The sequence below is a fragment of the Eucalyptus grandis genome, chromosome 3 (assembly GCF_016545825.1).
Source record: "Eucalyptus grandis isolate ANBG69807.140 chromosome 3, ASM1654582v1, whole genome shotgun sequence".
Taxonomy (NCBI): domain Eukaryota; kingdom Viridiplantae; phylum Streptophyta; class Magnoliopsida; order Myrtales; family Myrtaceae; genus Eucalyptus; species Eucalyptus grandis.
Genome location: NC_052614.1, coordinates 56,986,210 through 57,000,776, shown reverse-complemented (window position 1 = coordinate 57,000,776; position 14,567 = coordinate 56,986,210). Strand labels below are relative to the sequence as shown.

The following is a 14,567-nucleotide window of genomic DNA, read 5'->3' as shown; positions in this document are numbered from 1 at the left end:
TTAGAATAAATTAGTTTTATTTTCTAGGATAAATTGCATTTTTTAAGAAAAAAGGAAAAAAAGTCATGTGCATGTCATATAGTTTAGGCTATGCCACCATGTCATGTCATGTTAAATTAGTAGCATGCATTGCATAAAGCACGATTCTCATTGAATAAATGAAAAAAAAAAAAAGAAATTGTGTGTTAATTAAAAATCATATTTAGATTTTGATATGAATTCGATTTAACATTGCGAGATGCTTTCGTTGCTATGAGGTAAGTCCTGCCATTTATTCATTTGCTTGATCGGGTGTTAAATTGGTGGTTTGCGCACCCGCATGATCACCTCACATGTTAGGGAGATAAATTAAAATCAATTCAAGCTGCTTGCAAAAATATTTTTTAAAATAAAAAAGAATGGTACCAAAAGGGCATTAGAGAAATCTAGTGTAACTAAGTCCTCGAACTCACAATCTCTGGTTCGTAGGAGTGAAGCAATTCTCCCATTACTTTACTTGGGTTTCTAATCTACCCATCAAAAATAGATTAGTGGCGATTCCTAATTGAAAATCAATTGCATGTTAAGAACTTGAACCTAAGTCGCGAATTGGTATGGGCTTGGGAGAGCTCGAGCTAAGTCTAGGCTTAGCAATCCATTAGCCGAACCCTTAGGTGGTCCAACCCGCTTCGGGGAGGTCGTGACATAGTAATACTCCTTACCTGAAGGATCAGCACCCAAATCATTCAAAAGTACCTCAAAGCAAGACAAAATAGGTCAGAGCAACAGCAGAGAAACCATACCAGTATGCACCAATCGCATGGCATAAAATAAGTACTACAGCTGAGCTTTTCCAGCAGCAGTCTGAACTCACAATATTCTTCAGGCGGATATATTTTATAATCACTGAAGCAGAGGGATGTATCAACCAGTGATAACATATCAGTCACCTTGACATAATCTAGACACCCAGCAATATCAAGAATCTTCACATTGTGACAAACTAGCTCTAGATCCCCATAGTGATCAATCATTAAATGTTTGATATCTGATCGTGTAAGATCAAGCTATTCAAGACCGGCGCATCTTTCCAAATTTGACTGTTCAATAGATGGGCCACAACAGCATTTGGGCTCGTGGAGGCCGTAACAATCTTCAAGGAATCAAGAGACAATTCTTTCAGCAGCGGGCTACCAGATAGGATGTTAGCCATTTTGTTTTCAGCTAAGTCAAATTTGTTCATAAGCAATCTTCTAAGCGACCTTAGTCGGACCAGTCCCGCCACCGGTCTGACCACACAGGAAGCCAGCTTCAGCTCTACGCCTAAGAACAATGCTAGGCAGCGCGTAAAGAGTAAGTGGGAAATAAACAATATGTGGGAACTCCTCCCTAGCACACCGCAAGAAGTCTAAATCGGGGAACTTAACCTTTCTCCTCGCTGCAAAATGAATCCATGTATCCAGTTTGTTCCACGTTCTCTCCTCTCTGGAGTTACATAGTCCTCATTTTCAGGATCATAGGGGTGCATCTCAGACGCACAGTTTAAATTAAGACGGAACGAATCGATCGTGGGGCTCTCGTGCAGAGTCAACACGTGGTCGGTAAAATTCACGAATTTGTTGTCCACTTCAAAAGCAGTCTCCAACTTTTTTGCAGTCGTGGTAAGGACAATGATCAAAAGACAAGTGGCGGGTAGAAGTCTAGGGGTGACGGAACCCCGAGACCATCACTGTCCTGACTGCGTCTCTCGTGGGCAGGAAGGACAGAATATGGAGGAGTACCGAGTCGGGCAGATTGATAACCGCATCGCGTCCGACGGGTCCGTCCATCTTCTTCGACGTTTCAACTCGATACGGCGTTGACCAATGAAACCGTAGCTGCCTTCCGAGCACTTCTGTACTTAAAGAAGGAGAAAGCGGATCATCTTTTTGTAGAGATAGAGACCCGCAGATTTGAGGCGGAGCTCCTAAGCCGGAAAACTAGAAAGCCCGTGGGCCCTATATCCTGTTGACGATGATCGCAAGGTGCTGCTAGCCAATTTGAAGTCCGCTAATTCAAACCGGTTTGAAAGGCCAGAAAATTCTCTTCCTCAGGAGATCACAAAGACCCACTTAGGCCTCTTGGAATATCCTTTTTTTTTTCGGAAAGTGTGTTTGGTTCAGCATTCTTAACTCACTGGCCAGCCTGTTAGAGAAATATTGAACCACTTGACAATTATTTTTAAGGAGCTTTCAAGTGAAGGTCAATATTGAAAATGTTGAAAGCCCAATGCTAGTAGAACTAGCATTGGGCTTTCAACATTTGAGTAAATATTGAAACTCATTTTTCCTTCCAAAATTACTCTCAACCATTCTTGAAAATTTCGATTTTGTCCCTTGTTATCTATTTATTTTTATTTTTTTTGAAAAAGGACCAAACCCTTCGCTAAATTGGTGAAGGGCTATGGCCGTCGACGAACTAGATTTGGCTACGGCTGCCATCAGTTGAGGTTGCCCATTACCCGACCTTGGCGAGGGTCGCACCAAGGTTGCATGACCTAGGCGATATGCGACCTAAGCCGTTAGTCGAGTGACACTTGAGAGACCTAAGCGAGGTTGCCTAGGTCGCACATTGCTTGGTCGCGTGACCCTTGCCAAGGGTCGCTTGAGGTCAAGCGACCTCCGGTGGTCGCTGTCGCCATATCATCTCACCAACAATCGTTCGGCGAAAGCTCGGTCCTTTTTTTTTAATTGTATATATTTGATTTTTTTTAGTATTATTCTCAATTTTTATGTTTAAAAAGTTGCATATATATATATATATATATTCAATTTTAAAAAAATAAAAATTTTAAAACTAATATGAATCACTCAAAGAATCACTCAAAGGGCTTTTCAAATATATTTTCTACTAAATAGCTTTTTAAAGTGTAGTTTATCAAACATCATTTACATTTACCAAAAATCCTTCAGGTTGTGCTGCTTTGTATTTTCCTAATTGGCTTTTCAAAATACTAAACCAAACGCACTTGAGGATAAAAAAAAAAAAAAAAAAACAGAGAGAGAGAGAAGTATGACCGTGGACAATTCGTATTCCAATTTAAGATTTCGATTCCTAATTATGCCCGTTGGTCGGCCACGCTTTGCCAATTCTGTTTCATTGTCGTTTCTACGCCCGGTGAATGGATTTGGACTTAAGGGGGCCTGGCTGCAAGAGAGGTCCAATTAAATGGATATTGAACGTTTTCAGAAGAAGATTTGGGTTTCAGAGAAGTATACTACGAGCTGTGAGACCATTTCATAAACTTTCCATTTATAAACCAACCTTTTGAAAAAATAAAGTATTCACACAGAAAAAACATATGCCAGAGTTAAAAAAGAAAAAAACATCGAAAAAAAGAGAAGCCAATATTGGTCATGATCCCTCTTTCTTACTTGTAGTTTTGAAGATGATTATCAAATAAACATAGAATCCATAATCAATTGAATAGAAAAGTAGATAAAATTTTGAAAAACCACAGTTTTTGATGGTTTTCATGGAACAGATCTAATGCACATGTCAAAATAAAATCACCAAAATGAACTCCTGCTTCCATCATTTCTTCCAAATTGATATTCCAATACCTTCATCTTAATAGAAAAGTAGACAACCCAAGGAGCATATGTTGTCGAAAGGCAGTGTCTCGGATCGTTCGAACTACAAAAAAATCCATAGTGTAAATTCCACGATTTTATGCTCAATTTATAATTCAAGATGCTGCCATTGACCCCTTCCAACGGGGTAAAATTAGGTTTAAGATACTTGCTTATGAGATGAATCAAATGGTCCATATAAATGATGACCACAGACGGACCATTCAATTGTTAACACCACAAATGATTCATCAATCATAAACATGGATTCTCAAAGCTCATATCTTGTGTGACATCGGACGTTCATTTTTTTTATCAATTAATCCTATATAAATTTTGACATAAGACCCGCTACTAATCTTTTTTGGTTGGCTAGAAATCAAATAAAACATGGGAGGCTATCTTACAATTTATGCAATCGAAGATTCTAAATTCGAGAACTTGATTACACTAATCGTAAGACTAATGTCCTTCCAGTGCCTAACTTGATTGAATGCTAACTAATGTCATGGCAATCTATTGGAGAATTCTAGGTTTCATCCTAACCATTTTAAAACAAAGAAAATAACATCCAAGGTATCAAAGAAGCACAACCAAGTATAACGCAAAGAAAAAAACATAAATATCCTAAATGGTATCTAAAAAGAGAAAACAACTCAAAACAAAGAACCCTATTATAAAGTCCTAAAAATTTGTCCAATTTTGGATTTTCACTTTTTAACATTTTTCCAATTTTCATAGTTTTTGTATTTTTCTGAAAATTTTCCTGATTTTTTTGTGAATTTTGTGAATTATTAAAAATATATTTAATATTTTATTGATTTTTTGAATTTTCCGAAATTTGCATGATTTTCTGAATTTTCTAAAATTTTATGAATATTCTGGTTTTTAGAATTTTAAATTTTTTTTATGATTTTTAGATTTATCTGAATTTTCTAAATCAAATTTTGATTTTCTAATTAAGTAATATATAATGATTTATATATTTTTCTGATTTTTAATGATTTTTCTGATTTATATATTTTTTACAAATTTAAAAATATTTTATTAATTTTTAGGGATTTTCTGAGTTTTTAAATTTTTAAAAAATTACCGAGTTTTTTAATATTTTCAAATTTTTTGAAATTTATAATGATTTTTACAATTTTTAGTAATTTTAATATTTTATTATTATTATTATATTTAGGCAACGGGTTCGGACCGGGTTTAGTTGATCCGACCCATTGTCCCGACCCGTCTATCCGGATCCGACCGGCGTCGGATTATAAAAGGATTTTTTAATGTATTTTTAGATTTTGGAATTTTTATTGATTTTCCTTTTTAAATTCTTTTTAATTCTTTTGTCTTCTTCCCTATTTTGTCTTCTTCTCCTGCACCTTCATTCTTCTTCGCGGACCGCGAGCATCTCCTTCACCGCCTGCAAATTCATCTTCACCGAGCCAGGGGACCTCGACCAAACCTCAGGCCGCAGCCGAGCCCTTAACCTCCATGGTCGTCCACTCGGGCCACCACTCGCCGGCCTATCGTCCACCCCTTACCGCCGTCGCCATCACCGGCCGTCTACTCCGGCGACCCAAAACAAATTCAGCGAAACAAAAACTACGCGAACCATGGGTTCTAAAATCAGCAAATCAGAATTACAAGCGAACATAAATACACGAATATGGAGAGAATGGCTAACTAGAGTAGCCTGGACTAGGGGTGAGCAGCGGTTTAGGGTCGACCCTAGACCGAGCCCCTGACCGGCCCAACCCCCCGGTCTTGGTCCGGTTCCCAAGGGGACTGGTCGGTCCTTGGTCCTGAAATTCGGGACCAACACTGTGCGGGTTGGTCCTCGGTCCTGAGAGTTTTGGGTCGGTCCAACCCTGGACCAACCATGTATATTATATTATATTATTTATAATTCTTTTATATATTCAAACTTAAGTAAAATTTATGTTATATTATATTATATATAATTCTTTTATATATTCAAACCTAAGTAAATGATGTTAAAGTTGTTGATTCCTCATGCTCACAGTCATAGACAGATGGCATCCAATTCCAAAAGGCATGAAGTTTACGTTGTAAAGGTCTTCACGGCCTCCTCCTCCATAGTCTAGACTCCAGAGTACATTCTTCACCGTGAGGACCAAGGACTCCTCATAGTCATGGACTCGCAATGTCCAAAATGGCGCGAAGTTTATGCCGTAAATCTCCTCACGGCTTTCTTCCCTAAAGTACGTTCTCTTCCATTTTGTCTTCTTTGTTCTTCAATTTACCAAAATCAAAAGTAGCAACATCCCGCTCGCCTCTGGTTGCCCGCGTCGCTCACATTTGACCGTGCGCGCTGCTTGTGCCGCTCGCCACTCACCACTCGCCCTTTGCTGTCGTCGCTAGCCTCGCTAAACGCTCACCACTCACCACTCGCTGCTAGTCTCGCTCAACGCTCGTCACTTGCCGCTGGCATCACTAAACGCTTGCCGCTTGCCGCTTGCCAGTTGACGCTCACCCCACTCAACACTTGACGCTTGCGCTCGCCACTCAGGCCGGTCGCCTCACTTATCGCCGAGTAAATCAAAAGGAAAAAAGAAGAAGCCCTAATTAGAAACCCTAATGCTCAGCTTGCCCTTGCTTTCGATATCTACTTTGTGCTTCATTTGAGATCTTGTATTGGTATTTATAGTTTAGTTGCACAATACCACATTGTCGATGGATGTGTAATTTGAATTTGTAGGTTTACTTTTTTAGGGAGTATAAAAACAAGACAAAATAAATTATCGATCGGTCCGGGTTGACCACAGGAACCGGACCGAACCCATTGGGTCGGTCCGGTCCTTGGTCCGTGCTCGCAGGGTCGGTCCTCGGTCCTAAAAATTGAGGACCGACACGCACGGGTTGGTCCTAGGGTTAGGGGGTGGCCCGGACCAACCCGGACCATGCTCACCCCTACCCTGGACAGCGGGATTCGCCGATGTGGAGTGAGAGCTTGGGCCAAAGGGGATCTCTCGGCTCGCTCGCCGGCGATCGATCGTTCCCATAGAATCACATAACCAGACAGAGAAAAAAAGAATATCAGAGCAGATTCAACCAACCCGCAAAACGAACACGAGCGGATCTATCTCGGGATTCAATGATGAATCAATATTCGGCATTCTATCAGGCATTTTATCAAACGGCTGATATGCGATTTGAAGCATGCATTGTGGGGCGAAATTTATCGCAACCTACGGACTTAACATGATGCATAAAGGCTGGAATCAACACATTTTCATGTTAAACCCATCTCAGTCTATCACGAATCACTTAAAATTCTCCATTCGAGTTCGGGCTTCTCAAACATTCTGCGTTTCATTTAAGCAAGACATCGAGTAGTTGGTGTTCATTAATGAACTTGCATTCTGAGTTCACATCCGAAGCATCTATCGGTATAAACATGACGCATTAACTTTCAAAGCATTAAAGCTCGACATGAAATTACTCCGGTTTAACAAGATTTCGCCGAGAGCATGAATCAACCCAGCGGTTCTTTTTTTTTTTTTTTGCCAAAAACCGGGACGAGACAGGGGTTCGGGAAAGGGGAATCTTACCTGATATATCAGACGAGTCGAGACCTCGGTCGGCGATGGCGAGAGAGTTCTGGCTAAAGCCACTCCACGGCTACAGAAGAAAAATTGAAATGATGAAGGACAACGCCGGATGGACCTTTGATCGGCTTTGGAATGAGCTCCGGCGACCTCGCTTTTGTCACTCTAGAAATAAAACCAAAAACGTTCTCTCCTCAGCCTTTCCTCCCCCTCTCTCTCGTTCTCTTCTCTCTCCCCGAAAGAAAGGCTCCCTTGCGTGTTTTTTCTTTTTTCCTCTGTCCAGCCCCCCACAAACTGAGCCCTTCTCTCCTCTTTTTCTGCCTCGCGCAACGCCCCCCACGCTCACCCCCCTCTCGCTGCCGCCTTCCTCCACTCCTCTTATGACAGTTGGAATATTCTTCTGCCGGGGGTCACTAGACTGGCACCATTGCCACCTAAGCAATACTGACGTGAGCACATGACATGCAATAAGACATGACATGCTGATGCATTATTTTTATTAAAAAAATTATGATATATTGAGACATGTTGAAATTAACAAACTATCATTTTAAATTAATTTAATTCAACCTCACAAGTTAAAAAAAAAAACTTAGAATAAATTTATACTAAAAACATTAACCCATCATTTATTAATATCATTCTTTATTTCAATTGGACAAATTCAACTCCACTTCAATAATTCATAAAGTTTGAAAGGGAAAAAAAGCAATTCATATTTTGGATTCGCATGTCAAATTTGTCGAGAGAGAAGAGACAAAAACTTGGGCGAATTATTTATCACGAGAAGTGAGAGTAAGAAAAGAGAAAACTAGAATTTTGCTTTTTTCTCTATTTTTATTTTCACACACACACAGATATATATATATTGATATGCATTTATTGAAAATTTTTAGAATTAACCTTGCATGTTTGAATCACGTGTTGAAAACTCGCATATTGGAATTTCGACTTGAGTGTCAAGAAAGTTGATCATATATTAGATTTTTCGACACATATTGACTGAGTATTGGATAATGTTTGAGAGTCTCGGACACATATTAGAATGTCTAACACGACACAAAAGCTCCCAGAGAATGTCGATACTTCTTAGTTGCCGCTGCGTGTGCATGTACGTGTGTGTGCACTTGCGCGCAAATGAGAGAAAAAGGATGATGGGCTGGGCCTCTCTTTTATTTAATTTCGGATGGGCCAAAATAATGGGCTGGAAGAAAAATAAAAGGGTGGGCTCAAAAATAATAAAAGAATGGGCCGTGCTACACCAGCTTACTCGACTTTTCCCATTCATTTTTTTCATCATTTTTTTCCCACTCATGCATTTTTTTATCACTGTTACATCATCATCATCATCATCATCTTATGATTTCTATTTTTGCTTTTTTATCTTTTTATAAATTTTTATATTTTTGCAAAATATATGGATATTTAAAATGTCTAGAAAAATTTGAGTGTCAACATCAATGGTGAAGATAAAAAACTAATTTATGATCCCTATGAATTTTATTCTACAAACAACATTACTTACGTTCCTTAAGGGCATTTAATCAAACACTACTATCTCACAAAACCAACCTTAGTCTTATCTTAGTTGTTCAAGCTGATGTGTTTGTTGATTGTGCTGTGTGCATCCATCACCGTTCCCTATGAAACTAAACCTTCACTCTCGTCATGCAATCTTCAGTCAAGAAATATTGGCTAAGATCGGGAAAGATAATTTTGCAACTAGTGGGGTTCTCTGATGTTGATATATGTAGTTTGGGTGGTGAGTTTGATCCATCACGTAGTGAGGTCTAAGCAGCCGGAGCTTCAACAGCTGGCGACAATCCCCCTATGCCATCGTCAATTCAGTGTGATCTTCAAGGAAGAGCTGGACAAGGTAGGCAGATGCAAGTTTGCCTTCTTTCCCGGAAGGGAAATGCCTTTCTTGTTGTTGCTTCCTAGCAAGTACAAATCTAATTGAATCGCAAAGGTTGGGCCATTGCATGATTGACGTAAGTTTTGTAACAATCGAATTGATAGCAAGTATTCAAAGATCTCAAGATGAACTGAAATCACAGCATTATGCTAATTACAGGACTAGAATAAACTTGGGATTTGCATGACTTAATAGTTCATTGATCCCAAACACTGAGAATAAGTTCATTAACAATAAATAACTAACCAAAATCCTCCTATTAGTAAACTAACAAGCTTTCCTCCCTTCCCTCTTTTCTCTATCTTTTGCTCTGAAAACTGATTTCCATGACAAACGCAGCGATATAAATCTTAAGTATAAGAGGCAAAACATATCTTCACCACGTCTCACTAGGTAAGAATGGTTGCACATCCGAAAATGTAGTGACATCCACATTGATGTTTGACTTGCTGGATTTACATGCAGCAACATAAGATTCAGTTGCCTCCTGGTCCTCTTGATTTTGCTGAATACCCAAAGGATTTGGGAACTTTCTCATCACCTCTAACTCCATTGCCACTTCTTTCATTGTGGGCCGGCTCCTCCCATTCGAGTTCAAGCATCTTTTCGCAAGGTTAGCAACTAATGCAATCTCTTCCTTCTTATCTTCTTTCAAAACTTGAGCATCCACAATGTCGAACAGCCGATTTTCTTCCATTGAAATTATGAAATAGGTCGCAAGGCTTCTGCCTTCTTGTTCCCTCAGCAACGAGATTGGCTTTTGTCCCGTTAATAGTTCAACAAGAACAACTCCAAAACTATACACATTGCTTTTGTCTGTAAATTGACCTGTTTGGAAATACTCGGGATCTAGGTAGCCAATAGTCCCTTGCACCAACGTGGTTACATGAGTTTGATCGAGGGAAATAAACTTGGAAGTACCGAAATCTGCCACTTTTGCTCGATATTTTTCATCCAGGAGGATATTGGTGGACTTGATGTCTCGATGATAAATGGGAATTGAGGTTGCTGAGTGCAAGTAGAATATTGCTCCTGCAATTTCAGCTGCAATTCGTAGGCGTGTGTCCCATGATACATGAAACTTCTCATTTGAGTCGTGCAAATATTGGTATAGAGTCCCATTTGGTATAAACTCGTATACTAAAAGTGGGACTTTTGTCTCCAAGCAACACCCCAATAACTTAACGATATTTCTATGGTTGATCCGTGAGAGAATGACGACTTCATTTATAAATTGTTTGACTTTGCCCTCATCTATTGCTTTCGGTTTCTTAATAGCAACTATTTTGCCATCTGTTAACATTCCTTTGTAAACAGTACCTTGTCCACCTTGCCCAAGTATTCTATCCTTGTTGAAATTGTCAGTAGCCTTCTCTAGATTCTTGGAGTTGAACAATTTGTTTTTCTCAACATGGCCTTTGGCCGAAGATAGCTCACTTTCCAGCAAAAGACCAATGAAGTACTTCTCTTTGAGCTTGATTTCTTTTCTCTTCTTGATGTATTTGTACAGCCCCCATAAGGCAAGACATAAAAGTAGTGCCCCAAGGCCTGCCCCAGTTCCTGCATTACAAAAAAATTAAAGGGCAAAAGTCCAAAAAATGCACCCTTCTTGTATCTATAAAGTCTTATCATAAAATATTTTAGTGAATCTGATTAAGAGGAAATTATATAAGAGTAATTAACCTGAGCTCCTTTCATGTGGATTTTTCTTAACAACCTTGAATAATTAATTTGTCTCCTGCTAAGTTCCATCAGGTGATATTTTTATACATACATATGGATTGTACAAATAATCTCCCTTACTAGGAAATGAGAAAACCATTGATGAAAGTGAAAAAATTCCTACCAGCATTCATCTTGATTATGATCGTAATAATTCCAATTCAAATACGACAAGAGTAAGTAGGAACCTTGGTCATCTTTTGATAGATCTGAAGCGGCAACATTAGAAAAGTTCTAAGTGCTGTCTTAGCTATCAAATATAAGTATTCATGCACGAAGAAAGTTTTGAGGTTGTCTTGATAGGTTCTATTGATGGAAACTTATCTATAATCATCACCAAGCAAATGGACAATCATTTTAGAACGAAGGGTAATGTAAATCTTATTTATGTACCTTTTCTGAACATAATTTATGCTATGCTGTTCTTTTTCTAGCAATTCGCCAGCATGAAGCGGTCTAAAATTCTAGGTTAAAAGATCTGCTTACCAATAAGAATGAACTTGGTCTTTCCACCACTGACGCAGCGAAAGGAGGCCCCTGTGTCCACACAAATCCCGGGGCACCATGAATTACATTCGTCAATACCTGATGACAAATGATATCATAAATATATTAGCAGAAAAACCCATCTTCCTGAGTAAAATTAAGGAGGCTAGTAGGTCAAAATTGCTAATTCCAGGGCTAAAATATCGTGCTTGTAACAAAAGGACTGTCCTGTTCCCCTTTATTTCCAGTAAATTTTTATCAATATAATAAGTTCAATTTTGTTTAAAAGTGCATCACTTTGTGCATTCTTGGGCCAAAAAAAAAAAAAAATTATACATGTGATCATTAAACAGCGTGTATGAATTCTTCTCAGAGAAATATCTGGGAATGAATAGGCCACTTCGGTGTATGGTGCACTTAAATTCCCAATGTGATAGCATGAAATATGTTACCTTTGCATCCTCCAATAAGATAGGCATTACCATGATACCCCGTACGGCAACGGCACTGCGCAGATAGTATTTCACCACTGTCGACGCTGTAGCTTCTATATCTATATGTAATTCCTTCTCCTTCACTGCTCAAACTTTTAAATCTTGTACAGGTGAAAGATTTACTTACGCGATAGTATCCTTTCTCGATAAGGTCAAGTGCATACGTGGTATTGTTTGCAATCCCCCACTCCAACACCCCTGGAACCGTATCACTCAATCTCAAATCATAAACACCTGAATCAGACGCCAAGAAAGCGTACTTGCACCCCTCATCTCCGCTTTCTTCTTCGCAATCCACACCAAAGTCCTGGAGGTTAAAGGGGAGCGAACTCTGGCAGCATCCTTCACTCTCGGAACAAGCACTATAGTTGCTACTGGTGAAGTTGGCTCCGACACATTTCGACCGGCATCCGAAAACAGCTGATTCTGTACTATTTACTGTCACTTGAGCGTTGCAACCGACTACTGTAAAGATGTTCCTTGTCTGGGAGATGACAAATGGACTTCCTTTTAAGCTTGCCATTGCACCACGTCCGTCACCCCCACAGCTTGCATTTGAGCAAATTACAGGAAGCCTAACGTTAATCATGCCATCCACGTCTTCATCAGGGAGTGAAATGTTGAGAACTCGCAATCCAATCCTCTTCAAAATGGGAACCGTGTTGTTTTGTTTGCAGGCGATCTGGTACCAGTCATCCAAGAAACACCCGGCTCTTATTCCGAAGGGGAAGGGAATGGTGACGCTCCCGCATGTTTCAGCACAGTCAAGGCTTCGAGGTCGAGGTGGTCGAGGTGCAGTTCCTGATGGTTGTGAAACCAGAAGCAAATATATTAGCAGCGAAACCGATCTCCTTGAGTAAAATTACGGAAACTAGTAGGTCACATTTCCTCATAAATTGTTAATTCCATGGCTAAAATACTGTGCTTGTAACTAAACGACTGTCCTGTTCCCCTGTAATTCCAGTAAATTATTATCAATGTAATTTGATCAATTTTGTTTGAAAGTGCGTTCACTTTGTGTAATCTTGGGCGAAAAAACTAACAAAAAGAAGGTAGAAAAGCATGTATACAATCATTATACAGCGTGAATGCGTTCTTCTAAGAAAAATCTGGAAATGAACAAATCACTTCACTATATGATGCCCCTAAATACGGAATGTGAAAGCACATTCCCTATTAAATATCATAATAAAAAATACGGAACGTGATAGCATGGAATGGGTTACCTTTGCATCCTTCCATAAGATATGGGTTACCACCATACTCCCGTGTGCAATAGCACTGTGTAAATAGCACTTCACTGTTGTCAACGCTGTATGTGCGACATACGGAAGGATAAGAAGTCTCTGACATAAGCTTGCGTCCATAGTCAGTATCGTTCGCAATCCCCCATTCCAGCACCACTGGAACCGTCTCATTCACTTTCAAATCATAGAAACCTGTAAAGTCAGACCTCAAGAAAGCGTACTTGCACCCCTGATGTCCACTTTCTTCTTTGAAATCCACACTAAAGCCCTGAAGGTTAAGGGGGAGCATAGTCTCGCAGCAGCCATCCCTCCCGGAACAAGAACTATTCCAGCTAATGCTGGTGTTGGTTCCAGCACATCTCGACCTGCAACCGACAAAAGCTGATTGTGTGGTATTCACTGTGGCCAGGGTGTTGCAACCGACTAATGTAAAGACATTCCTTGTCTGGGAGAAGACAAATTGACTTCCTTCCAAGCTTACCCTCGCAGCACGTCCGTCACCCCCGCAGTTTGCATTTGAGTAAATTACAGGAAGGCTAATGTCAATCATGCCATTTTCGTATCGATCAGGGAGTGAAATGTCGAGAACTCGCAATCCAATCTTCTTCAGAATGGGAACCGTGTTGTTTTGTTGGCAGACGATCTGGTACCATTCATCCAAGAAACACCCGGCTCCTATTCCGAAGGGGAAGGGAACGGTGACGTTCCCGCATTTTTCAGCACAGTTAGGCTTCGCAAGTCCAGGTGCAGCACCTGATGCTTGCAACTTGAGGGAAACCAGAAGCAGAAGAATTTGAAACACTGAGGTCGACATGATTTTCAACTTTCGTAAGTGCATGGACCAACAATTAATGGAGAAAGCTGGTATGGGCGGAGTCCCTTTATATTCTTGTTGAAGTGGAAAAAGAGAAAATTCTCGTGTACCGTACGCATAACTTTATTCCATCTGTTACTTCTTAATATCTCTCAGATGTTTCCCTTGGGGAAAAAAAATGCATTACAGGTCTTAAATGTCCTAAATCTTATGTGGATGTAATTCAATCCTAAACTTTTAAATTGTTTCGATCAAGTCCTAAATCTTTAGTAAACAATGCAATTTAAGTACTTTACCTTTCAACTGATTAAATTAATTCCTCTACCTTTATTGAAAAATGCAATTAAATTCTAAAATTATATTGAACACTTTTTGAGTGACATATTCAGGTCGAATACTAGCGAGCAACTGAAATATGCGACCTTGTTCTTCTCGTTGAGTATGCATATCAATTGATTGAACTAGAGGATGATAACTGTCGGAGTTTGTCCCATTTCCGCTTGAGATTGCCAAGATGTTCAGTAAAAGATTGACTGGAGGCTTGCTCAATATGAGCAATCTCTTGTTGCAATTCAAAAATTCGGGAAGCATTGTCTTGATGTCCATACATATCACGAAGAGAGTCCCATAGGATCTTCGCAGTCTTAGAATATGCAAAAATCTCGTAGATCTGAGGATCCATGGATTTAAAAATCCATGACATGACAAGATTGTCAACAGCTTGCCATTCAGC

General features: G+C 39.6%; 1 protein-coding gene across 1 annotated transcript; it reads right to left on the bottom strand.

Moving 5' to 3' along the window:
• Positions 1-9,142: 9,142 nt before the first annotated feature.
• Positions 9,143-13,857, bottom strand: LOC104440094 (wall-associated receptor kinase-like 1). The gene is made up of 4 exons (XM_039309823.1): positions 12,962-13,857; positions 11,732-12,629; positions 11,280-11,378; positions 9,143-10,631 (listed from the first exon to the last, which is right to left on the bottom strand). The coding sequence occupies exons 1-4, from the start codon at positions 13,832-13,834 to the stop codon at positions 9,448-9,450; spliced, it is 3,054 nt and encodes a 1,017-aa protein (XP_039165757.1). The 5' UTR covers positions 13,835-13,857; the 3' UTR covers positions 9,143-9,447.
• Between the last annotated feature and the right edge of the window lie 710 nt (positions 13,858-14,567).

What these genes read in the sequence shown, in the direction of transcription:
- LOC104440094 (XM_039309823.1), bottom strand. Translation starts at nt 13,834, where the DNA reads ATGTCGACCTCAGTGTTTCAAATTCTTCTGCTTCTGGTTTCCCTCAAG. An exon ending in TCACGTTCCGTATTTTTTAT is followed by an intron (nt 12,630 to 12,961) that starts TATGATATTTAA and finishes CCGTAATTTTAC; the next exon opens with TCAAGGAGATCGGTTTCGCT. An exon ending in GACCAAGTTCATTCTTATTG is followed by an intron (nt 10,632 to 11,279) that starts GTAAGCAGATCT and finishes TTTGTAATGCAG; the next exon opens with GAACTGGGGCAGGCCTTGGG.